The 11,850-nt window shown below is 33.4% G+C and overlaps 1 protein-coding gene across 1 annotated transcript; it reads left to right on the forward strand.

Moving 5' to 3' along the window:
• The first annotated feature begins 3,645 nt into the window (after positions 1 to 3,645).
• On the forward strand, positions 3,646 to 10,848 carry nr1d2a (nuclear receptor subfamily 1, group D, member 2a). The gene is made up of 8 exons (XM_059568530.1): positions 3,646 to 3,862; positions 5,481 to 5,681; positions 5,778 to 5,866; positions 6,619 to 6,763; positions 6,880 to 7,358; positions 8,370 to 8,555; positions 8,641 to 8,851; positions 9,848 to 10,848. Exons 1-8 carry the CDS (start codon positions 3,844 to 3,846, stop codon positions 10,042 to 10,044), a joined length of 1,527 nt encoding a protein of 508 aa, XP_059424513.1. The 5' UTR covers positions 3,646 to 3,843; the 3' UTR covers positions 10,045 to 10,848.
• Positions 10,849 to 11,850: the final 1,002 nt, after the last annotated feature.

The raw sequence follows: 11,850 nt of genomic DNA on the forward strand, positions 1-11,850 counted from the left end.
ATATTATTGGTATAATAACAGTATTATAAGAATAAAAGTAGAAGTAATATTCAGTTGTAACATGAATAAATATAATATAGACACATTTGTTATGACAGATTGCTAAGAAATATTTAAAAAGCAAAAAATAAAAGTAATGTCAGGAATGTAGTCTTTCAACAAATATAAGTAGATTATTAAATATATGTAAGTTCAAAAATTATTCATTGTTGACATCAATGTTTTATTTATTTATTACTTAATTTTTTGTTCTCCTCTTTTGTACATAATTCAGGTATATATTCAGATTCATTGGAAGGTTATTAATTCACAAATCAGGATAATTTGATATCTAGCAAAGAAGCGATGGAGTCATATAGTTGTTAAATTCAGACGTCTTATGTTAGAATATGGCTGTCTGTTTTTCGTTATTAATGTAATCTGTTAGTAATTGTTGTCATTATGTACAAGAGATTTAGTTTTTGTTTTTCCACTTATTATTATTATTGTTGTTGTTATTATTTACTCATAATGATACATTCTTGTGCAGATTCACAAAAATATTAAAATAAAGCTTAAAGTATTTCACTAAATATGAAATAAAAATTTTACAGTTAGTATTGCAATTTTACAGTTTCACTCTATTAAAAAATTAAATACAACAAAAAATTTAAAGAGAAAAATTTTATAAAAATAATTCATAATTTATATGGTTATGTTATAGTAATTGTGTAACTGTAAAATGGAAGCTCGTCGTTTATTTAACAACAATTAACCTACATTTCTACATCGTATGATCTCAGTTTAGTTACGTTACATCAGTCAAAGGTTATCAGTCATGTCCGGTTCAAAGTGATAAGATTAGGAAACATCCCATTTGGTATTTATTGTTAGTCAGGAGTTCACAGTTCATTTATGATGTAAAATTTTATGATAATGACTGAAGTGTCTTGTAAATTCCAGGCCAGTCGTCACATATTAACATTACACACATCTATCAGCTGTTGCGGATTTAAATGATGAGCAAGTACTCATTAAAATGCCGAAATGTTAGCTAATCATTGCAAATAATCACAATCATTAAGTCAAACTTCTACAAATCTGTCGAGTTTTCTTCATTAATGAGCTTGTTTGTTTACTTTCACAGTCAGCTGTCTTAAAGGAACAGTTCACCTTAAAATTAAAAGACTTTGATTATTTCCTCATAATTAATTTAGTAAAAAAAAAAGATCAAAAGACTTGCGCGTTATATTCTAAATAATATATATTCTTTATTCTATATTCAGTCTTCTGAAGCATAACAGATATTGCATTTTTAATTTTAATTCTATTATAACAATAACACTAAAACCAAAAATATTTTCAGTAATTAAGAAAAATATTAAATAAAATACAAATATGAGATGGGCAAAAAAACTTAGAAATATTGCCTACATTATTAAGATAAAAAAAACACTATAAAACTGCTAAAACTAAAATTACATAACGCTATATAAATTATTTCAAAGTAATACAAATGTTAGAATCGCATAAAATTACTAAACATAGCCTATACTAAAATTAAAAATATGAAAATAAATCCTTATTCAAAATCTTAATAGATAATATGATATTGTATAAATAATACTAAAATTAAACTAAATATAGTACTAAAAATAAGACTAAATATTACAGAATCTTAAATGCATCGTTTTATTTTACACCTTCGAAATCTTACAATTTTAGGTTTAAAGGGGAGAAAAATCACAGGTTTTCAGTATAGCCCGAGGCATTTCAACTTAGATACATATTTTATTAAAATGCATATTTAATCATTATTATGACTCCAACAATGTTTAGTAAATGTAAACGAGATCAGATCATCAGAGACTCATGATGAGAACAAATGACCTCGTGTGGAGATGACTGTAGAGATCTAGTTTGTCCACTAGGTGTCAGTAGATGATGTCTGTTTACAGTGATGTATCTGAAGGGAACATTTCAATGATGTCTTTCCACAGTAAGGCAATGATGCATGTGAACATCCTGATAAAACAGACTCTGGATACACAATACACACTGTACTAAAAGTCACAAAATGAGAAGCATATTTAAAAATCTTTGTAAATGGATAACCCATCCTCTGTAAGGTAACCGTAGCCTGAGATATGTGGATGATGTGGTCATTTCTCTGAGATCCAGATCTGGTTAATAATTCATAGATTATAGGTTAAATTACATGCAATAGACCGACTGAACCAAAAGGCTAAATTTAGCAGCTCATCTAGTGCGCTTAACCAGGCTTCTCTCCAATTTTCTCTGGTGTGTACAGCACAGTACATCGTGTCCCAGTGTTCTTCGAATCAGTGATCTGACAAGATAAAAATGTTCAGAATGTGCAGGGTGTACGGTACTTTATGTGCCTTTATAGAGGAGACACTTCACTGGTGGAAACCACCTATTACATTTATGACCTCTGTTGTATAAACATCATAGCTGTATTTATGATCCTGTCGTATATACACTTTGCTGTCCTAGCACTGAAAACCATATATAGTTGAAAAAGTATTGAAGGGGAAACAAGATATCAATGGCATTTTATGCATATAAATAATGTATTAAAACTATTTAATTTTTGTGTTACAGCATAAATATTATTTATTGTATTATTATTATAGTAGTACAATGTCCCCTACCCCTTGTACTTCTATCTTTTCTCTTTAAACATGAGTTACACTCATTCCATAATTCATGGACTTTACATTGAACTGAACTGAATCAACAATCAACTGAATATTGACTGTTATACCGAATGTTATGTGATAATTATTGAATAGTGATCTATCTATCCTTCTGTCTCTCTGTCAGTCTGACTATATCTTTTGAAGACTAAGTCTTTGTAAACCCACTCAAATTTTTTTCTTTTAGGACTATATATATATACTTTAAATACTGTATACACACACACACACATACAGTATATACAGTCCTAAAAGAAATACATTTATGTGGAAAAAAGTATTGAACTGTGACATGGAAAGTTCAATTCACTTGAAACCTTGAAACTTTTTCTCTTTAGCAACCACCCATCCAGAACAAGCAAAGAGTAATGCTCCCAAGTGAACTAGATAGACAACATGCATTAAACCATATAAACAGTATTTGGACACAGCTGTGGTCATTCATCCTTGTGGAGATGAGTAAACTTGACTCAAGTGTGAACTCAGTTGATGGTCTATGAATAAACAGTTTATTCAAATGACTAAAAACAGTACATTATTAGTGATGTATTATTAGCCTACTTGGGTGCTACTTTAAAAAAACACTTGATACTTTCAAATAAATAAGTACAATTAAATGTGAAAACCGTTTACAGTCGCTCAAGGTTCTTGGCTTGATACTTGAGTAAATAGTTAATACAGCACCAAGCTTAATCTTAAGCATAGTGCTACTAACTCGCCTCCAATAAAAACTACAAGTTATTTTAATGAAATAAATGTTAAATAACTCCTGTATCTTTCTTTAATGGGGAGTGGCGGTGTTACCGAAAAACATCATGTTCCCAGAATCGCGGCTCACGTTGCAGCGCTGGGTTCTGCCTCTGGTCGGTGAAAGTGTGTCACTGGGTTAACGTGAGGCGCGCGCCGAGGGGCGGAGCCAAGGACGAAAACACGAGCCACAGAACATTGAGTTCTGAGAGCTCGCGCGCAGCCTGGGAGTTCCGTTCAGTTCCATTGTGAGAGAAGGACTCTCGAGAGCTTGTATGGAACGCTGAAGCTTCAGAACGCACAGTGGATCCGAGCTGCTCCACAGACTGACAACTCACGCGTCAAACTGGGATTATTACCGTGCACCTGAATTATAAAATATCAAGAGTCTGAAGACATGGAATCAACAAAGCAAGGTAAGACATGTATTTTTTTTTTTTTTTTGCGTATAATTATATATTTGTATACTTATTTGTATGCCCATACGTATTTAGCATTGTAAGAAACGTTATTACAATTGCAATACACCGCGCTACAGTGATGTATTAATATGATATATAGCATACTACAGGAAATATTAGGCAATATGCGTGTGACTTCTAAACATAGACATGTCATAGAGATCTTTATGAAGTCACTCTCACATATATCAGCAGCTAAAAATTGTTTTTTAGCCGAATCTCAAAAAAAAAAGAGAAAAAAAACTTGATCTGAATGAATTATTTCATTTAAGATGTTATTTTCCTTCTTTGTTAGCATTTTTTGTTTTAATGTACATTTAATCCCGAATTTACTGATTTTTTATTTTATTGATGCACAGTCTATAAACTAAACCGTGTTTAGACTGACTTCAGAATGAAATCTTGTGATTTAAAGCACCTCTGGCAGGCTCTCCATTGCTTACATGACAGAGCTGCAGCGCAGTGGATGTGGGTTAGGAGTGTCCGTGACGTCACGCGCACCGAGTTCTCCGAGAGTACTAGAAGGCTCGAGCTCACATGGCTCTCGTAGCCTAGCCATGTGCCTGTGTGTACTAGGACTCGGGGCTCCGCCTCTGATTGGTCGTGACGTGCGCGGTGCACAGTCTCTGATTGGTCGAGTTGTATAATTCCGCACAGTGCCCTGACGCGAGACTTACTGCAGTACCACGTGAGGACGCAGCAGACAGCTAGTGACCTAGATATGCTTCCCGTACAAAACATGAGAGGTCCACGTGTGGGTGGGTCTGAGAAACTTAGCGTTATTGCTGGTTAGGTAACCTCCCTGGTCCATTTAAAGAAATCCAGTACATTTGTGCTTACTTTTGTGAATGCACAGCTGAATAAAATATAGAATAAATTAATTAATCATGCACTTGAACAGTTAACTACTAAAAAGATCGTATTTGTATATCTTTTGACTGCTTACACTGGTCACACACACACAGTGTACCGCTTTTATTGTATTTTTGATGTTCATAATGATTATTAGCCTATAGTAGTGTTACTGTACTAGGTTAGTGTGCAGATTCATTCATCTAAAAATAGGTCACGAGTTGTTAAAAATGAGGAAGTTATTCCAACATGTGTAAACGTGTGCTGCAGTAGATTATATAATTCTACAGTTGTGTCAGCAATGAAGGAGAACTCTTTATGCATGTATATTTGTGTGACTTCAAACCAAAATGACCAGCTCACCTATTGAAATGAGTTTACATAATGCAGTTATACAATTCGTGGATGAATACAGCGAAGGTCAAATTGTCCTGTCATGAGTAAAACATATTTTGAGACAACTTCAACTGTTATGTGATTCATTTACTTTTTGCCTGTTTTTTTTTTTTTTTTTCGTTTTATTTGCAAAGACTATAGAAATACATCTTAAAGTGACTTTGTTTTTTGTTCTTTTTAAAAACTTTGTGCATGTTTTGTACAGTGCATAAGTGTGAATCGTTTTTTAATTTATTTTGTTAATTTTATTTTGTATTTATTTTATGTCTTTTTTTTTTTTGGAGTCTGCATTTTTAAAACATTCTCTCTTTTCCTATTTACCAAGGAGGAGTGATAGCGTACGTCTGCTCCTCAAGCTCCGCCCCCATCCTGGAGTCCTGCATGAGTGACAGCTCCCCATCATCCTCCCCGCCTCTGCCCACTAAACTGAGCCGCCTGACAGACCTGCCCACCGCTGGACTGCTGTCGAAACACCCCCGTCGACATGCGTCTGACAAGACCCTCGCTGCCAAGAGCTCCATCACCAGTGAGTGAACGCTGAAGAAGAGTACATGTGATTCAGCAGTCTAGAATTGGCAGGATTTGTCCACTGGGTATGACTAACTCTTACGTGACTTTCCAGAGCTCAACGGGATGGTGCTGCTGTGTAAAGTGTGTGGAGACATCGCCTCGGGCTTCCACTACGGTGTTCATGCCTGTGAAGGCTGCAAGGTGAGGAACTAGTGTTGTACTGGTAACAGAGTGTTTGGCACGCACACAATGTAGAACCTTTCAGACTAAAACACTAACCTGTAATATTTCCAGATTTCATATTTTCCACAGAACAGTGTTGTTGTCAGTGTTATTTTGAGATACTATTACAGTTTTAATGAATATTTGAATACTATTATAGATTTTATTCATATTTTTTTATTTTATGTTCTCATTTTAATTTTAGTTAACTTTTTAGTACATTTGTTGTTTTATCATTTAATTTCTTTTTATTTTTATTTCAGTTTTAGTCATTTTAGTACATCAGGTTAAACTAAATTAAAGTAAGTAATGTGACCTGGACAAATAGCTGAAATATATTTTCTATTTCTGTTTAACTAATTTTATTTCAGTTAATGTTTCTTTTAAAATAACAGAAATGTTTTTTTATGGTTTTATATTTAGTTAAATTCTTAACAGATATATGTATGAAAAAAATTAATATATATATATATATATATATATATATATATATATATTTTTTAAGGTGAAATAAAACTAAAAAACTAAAATGTATACTTAGTAAACTTAATTTTTCACTTAAAAAAACACCTAACTGAAATAAGTTGAAGTAATTAACTATTAATAAAAAAAAAGCTATGAAATAAAAATAAATAAAATAAAAAATAGAATTAAATATAATTAAAAATATTATATATATAATAAATAAATACAAATATATAGCATTAATAAATGTGAATATTTCTTTACAGGGCTTCTTCAGAAGAAGCATCCAGCAGAATATCCAGTATAAGAAATGCCTGAAGACAGAAAGCTGCATTATAGTGCGAATAAACCGCAACCGCTGCCAGCAGTGCCGCTTCAAGAAGTGTTTATCAGTCGGCATGTCCCGAGACGGTGAGTTACAAGACTCAAACTTTTGTGATGTTGACTTTAGGACTTGCACAACTACCTTTTTTTGTAGAAATGTGGTTCAGAGCAGAAGAACTAAATGCAGTGAATCTGTCTTCCAGCTGTGCGTTTCGGACGCATCCCGAAGCGGGAGAAGCAGCGGATGCTCCTGGAGATGGAGACGGCCATGAATAACATGATGAACAACAGTCAGCTGCAGCACATGCTTCACAGCGACTCCAGCTCCTCCTTACCATCGCCGCCGGATTCACCGCACTCCTCCTCCGATCTCTCCCGGGACTCGGAGTCAGCCGTCCCTATGGACACGGCCTCGTCCTGTTCCTCTGACAGCGGGGAGGAAGACGTGCTGAGCTCCAGACGCGTTCCCCTCGGGTACAGCTCCGAATCGCTCAGCAGCTGCTGTAAGGAGGAGCCGCCACAGGAATGCTGGAGCCGCTGGAACGAGAGCAGCGCTGCCGACAACAACCTGCAAACCACCGCTGGACCTTACAGGGAACACATGACCCAACAGTGCCGCCGAAACCCAGAACACACAAACAACATGAACAACATCCAGCCTGGAGGAAACAGAGGACATCTGGTGAGTGACCTTCTGCTGGTTATTAAATTCAATTCAATTAAAATTAAATTTATGCATTTAGCAGACGCTTTTATCCAAAGCGACTTACAGTGCATTCAGGCTATCAAATTTTACCTATCATGTGTTCCCGGGGAATCGAACCCCCACAACCTTGCGCTTGATAACGCAATGCTCTACCAATTGAGCTACAGGAACACTTGGTTATACATCAATATTAGCAATACACACTTAGTGGCTGTTAACCAAAACTAGAGCTAAAACTATTAAAAATAGGTATTTAAAAAAAAAAGTCACTTTTAAATGTTGCTTTGGAAACCAAGTAATTTTATACTAAAATTATCGCTTAAATAAATAAAACTTAATACTAAATGGAAATATATTTAAAATAAGACAAAAGCACATAACAAAATTACACAAGCTCAAATTAAAGTATTAAAGCTAATTACTTGAGTAAAATGATACTTTAAAATATATTTAAATACATATTTGTTTTGCTTTCAATAATTATAAAATATTTTCAGTAATTCTTAAATAATTTCATTTATAATATAAATGTAATTATTTATATGACTAATTTGTTTTATTTAATCTATATTATTAATTTAGTGTTTCTTAATTAAAATCATTTTAATAATTAATCTTTCTAAATTATAAATACATTTATAGACAGGTCAATTTTGTGTAAGCTTAAACTAATTTTTGATACATATTGGTTTTGCTTTTAATAATTTTAAATAATTTCAATAAATCTCATAAAATAATTGTATTATACTTTATTAAATTAAATTATATTTTTTAATGATTTGATAATAAATTCTATAATTATTTATAATAATAAATGAATAATATAAAAATGTATCTTTATATATATATACATACAAATTTCAAGCTTTTCTTAAACAGCCATTGTGTGGAGTGCACAAATGCAGCTTTGGGAGCAGATCTGTCTTAGCTCTTAAGTGCCTCTGAAAGTGTATCTGGTGTAATGTGACTCTGTTGGTCTTCTCTCAGGTGTGTCCCATGAGTGCTTCCCCCTTCGTGGACCCCTGCAAGCGCGGTCATGAAATCTGGGAGGAGTTCTCCCGAAGCTTCATCCCTGCTGTACGAGAAGTTGTGGAATTTGCCAAGCGGATCCCGGGCTTCCAGGACCTTTCCCAACACGACCAAGTCAACCTCCTCAAGGCGGGAACGTTCGAGGTAAAGCAACACGAGTCCTAACACGCTTCTAACAGCGCAGGCATCCGTCAAACCCCTAACGCTCTCCTCCACTTCCTCCGGGCAGGTGCTGATGGTGCGCTTCGTGTCGTTGTTCGATGTGAAAGAGCGGACCGTGACGTTCCTGAGCGGGAGGAAGTTCAGCGTGGACCTGTTGCGCTCCATGGGCGCCGGAGAGCTGCTCAACTGCATGTTTGAGTTCAGCGAGAAGCTCAGCGCTCTGCAGCTCAACGAAGAAGAGATGACGCTCTTCTCCGCCGTGGTGCTGGTGTCTGCAGGTAAGCCCTTCAAAAACATAGAAACATGACAAAAGCGAATTCAAAATTTGAATAAATACTATAATAGCATACAATTAATGCTTAAATTAATAACACTGCTTGGGTATGAGAGAGACTGTTACCTAGAGAGTCGTCCTGTTGTCTGCTGCCTGATCAAAACTGAAACCAATTAACTAATAAGAAACCGAATGGAACATAATGGGCAGCAGGAATTATAAATGACACATTTTAGTGATATTATTAATTAGTTATTTGGAATTAATTAATTTTTATGTATTTATAAAAAAAAGAAATAATAATATATATATATTTTCACAATTTTATCTGGCTGCATTCACCATCTTTGGGGAGAATTTTGAAACATCTTTTGATACATGTTTAATGTTGTATCATTTATACTACTAATTGAGTTTTTTTTTTTTATTCATCAATTGATTTTTACTTATAGTATTAATAAACATTAATATTTGTAATAATATTATCAACTGATTAATAAATATAGTTTTTAATCACTTTTCATAATTTATATGAATGTATAAGCAATTATTGTTAATAATTTATACTATATGATTATACATTTTTAGTTGTAATAATATTATTTGACTATTTATACATTTTTATAGCAATTTCACCATCTTGAGTGAATTTTGAATTATTTATCGATACTACTGGTTTTGCTTTTAATAATTTGTAAGCATTTAAATTAATATATTAATATTAATGATTTATCTTTAAGCATTTGTATTATTAATTTATTATTTATTTCTAAAAACATTATCAATTTATATATATATATATATATATATTTATTATTCTTTTCTTTTCTTTTTTTCATATTTATCATTTTGGGTGAATTTTGAACTATTTTATACATACTAGATTTGCTTTTAATAACGATTGCGTAGTTTCAGTCATTCTAATATAATTTCCTTCTTGTATACATTGACTGGTATTAGTGTCTTTCATGAAACGATTGAATTGTGCATGTTTTCACAGACCGATCGGCCATCGAGGATGTAAACGGCGTGGAGGCCCTACAGGAGACCCTGATCAGATCTCTGAGGAACCTGATCATGAAGAACCACTCGAACGAAACTGCCATCTTCACCAAGCTGCTGCTGAAGCTGCCTGATCTGCGCACGCTCAATAACATGCACTCCGAGGAGCTGCTCGCCTTCAAAATCCAACCTTGAAACCCCTCTATCCGACCAACCCGGGCTGTAAATCTCCCTCTTGAATGTATTCACAGGCTTCTTTACTGTTTTGGAATCTGATTTGCTCATCACGCACAAGCAAAGGTTGTCTGCGTCTCACACCGGACTCTTCCTCAGCAGCGTATCATCCTTTCATTATGTGCAATAGCTGCTAACGCATGGCTATTTCTATAAGAGCAGCTTTATCTCGTACAAAAAGATTGATTGTGTGTTGTATATGTAAATATATATGATGTAATTTTATTCTTGAACGTATGTCTTTTGCAAGTTGGCATCATTTAGCCTGTATGACGGGGCAATGCTTTTGCACGAGGTGTCGAGGAACATATGGGGTGCATTCGACTACCCTGACACCATAATAACAGTGCCGAGTTATAATTTATGAGTTGGAGTCACTTTAAATGGTGTTTTTCTCTAGACCACGTACAGAGATGTGTTATTAGTCTTCCATTACGCAGCGGGAAACGTGTGGACGTGAACAAAACTATGAAAGAGATGGAGTTTATTTATAGACATTTGTACAGATTGCCTTATCTCTTTTCGCCACATTTACTGAGACGGGGAACATTTGCGGAGCAGGGTGACGAGGTTAAAGTCCCAGTTATTTTGGGATGCGCTGCTCCTGGTTTACTCTATGCATCTGGAAGCATCTTGACAATATGGACATTTCTCAGCTTGTAACCCACAGGAAAAGACGGACTTCTCTCTCGATCGGCTCTGGGGTGTCCATGTTTTTTGTTTCCTTATAAAAACAGTGCAGTACTATGTATAGTATGTGTATATCTATTTGAAATATATCATTATAAAAAAAAAACAATAAATATTTACTTGTCATTTACAGTCATGCCTCTTTATTGCACTTCATGTTTTTATTCACTGATAAGCATCATTTACATTATTGCATAATAAAATAATGCAATGTTAAATGCCTCCATTAATAAATAGTATGTGGCATTATTAATATTTCATGACCTCATTACGTTTCATTCAGCAAGTGGTTATCTTAGAATTGTGTTTTTTTGATGTTTTAGGCCAGTTAACTCTGGGCAGTCTGGTTCAATAACTGGATGATAAAAAAAATGCTTGATATCACTTTAGGTTTATTTATTACACTCAAGCGCATTGCATTGTGGGATACAGTGCACACCATACTTAGCTGTGTAGTGTACATTTAAAATTGAATAGGTCAATCAGAAAATGTGCATACTGTATATATTTGTATAGATATTTCAAACATTTTCCAAAATTATTTCTAAAGTAAGTTAATTAGGAAAAACAGGATAGGATACAATCTTCAGAATTAAATTCGTTTTTTGTAGATTTTTAAAAATGTTTTCTCAATAAACTGTTCTCTTATTTAAAAATATATAAAATAAAGTAAAATAAAATAAAATAACAGGTAAAATTTCACAATTAGATTTTATTTGTTAACATTACTTGCTAGTTACTAGTTAACATTAACTAACCATTAACAATACTTAAATCATTACATTACAGCATTAATTAACCTTAATTTCCACATTTTATAAATTCATTTAATTGAATAAATTTAATACATTTTCAAACTCAAATGTTGTATCTTTTACCTCACACCAAGAACAGACTTATTTTTATCAACTACGATTAAAAAAGATTTATAAATGCCATTTTTAAAGTTAATATATTGTTGTTGCATAAATATATATATATATATATATATATATATATATATATATATATATATATATATATATACAGTATATACACACACACACATATATATATATATATATATATCTATATAAA

This window comes from Carassius carassius, chromosome 15 (genome assembly GCF_963082965.1).
Source record: "Carassius carassius chromosome 15, fCarCar2.1, whole genome shotgun sequence".
In the NCBI taxonomy this organism is placed as follows: domain Eukaryota; kingdom Metazoa; phylum Chordata; class Actinopteri; order Cypriniformes; family Cyprinidae; genus Carassius; species Carassius carassius.

What these genes read in the sequence shown, in the direction of transcription:
- nr1d2a (XM_059568530.1), top strand. An exon ending in AGTCGGCATGTCCCGAGACG is followed by an intron (nt 6,764 to 6,879) that starts GTGAGTTACAAG and finishes TCTGTCTTCCAG; the next exon opens with CTGTGCGTTTCGGACGCATC. An exon ending in CGTGGTGCTGGTGTCTGCAG is followed by an intron (nt 8,852 to 9,847) that starts GTAAGCCCTTCA and finishes ATGTTTTCACAG; the next exon opens with ACCGATCGGCCATCGAGGAT.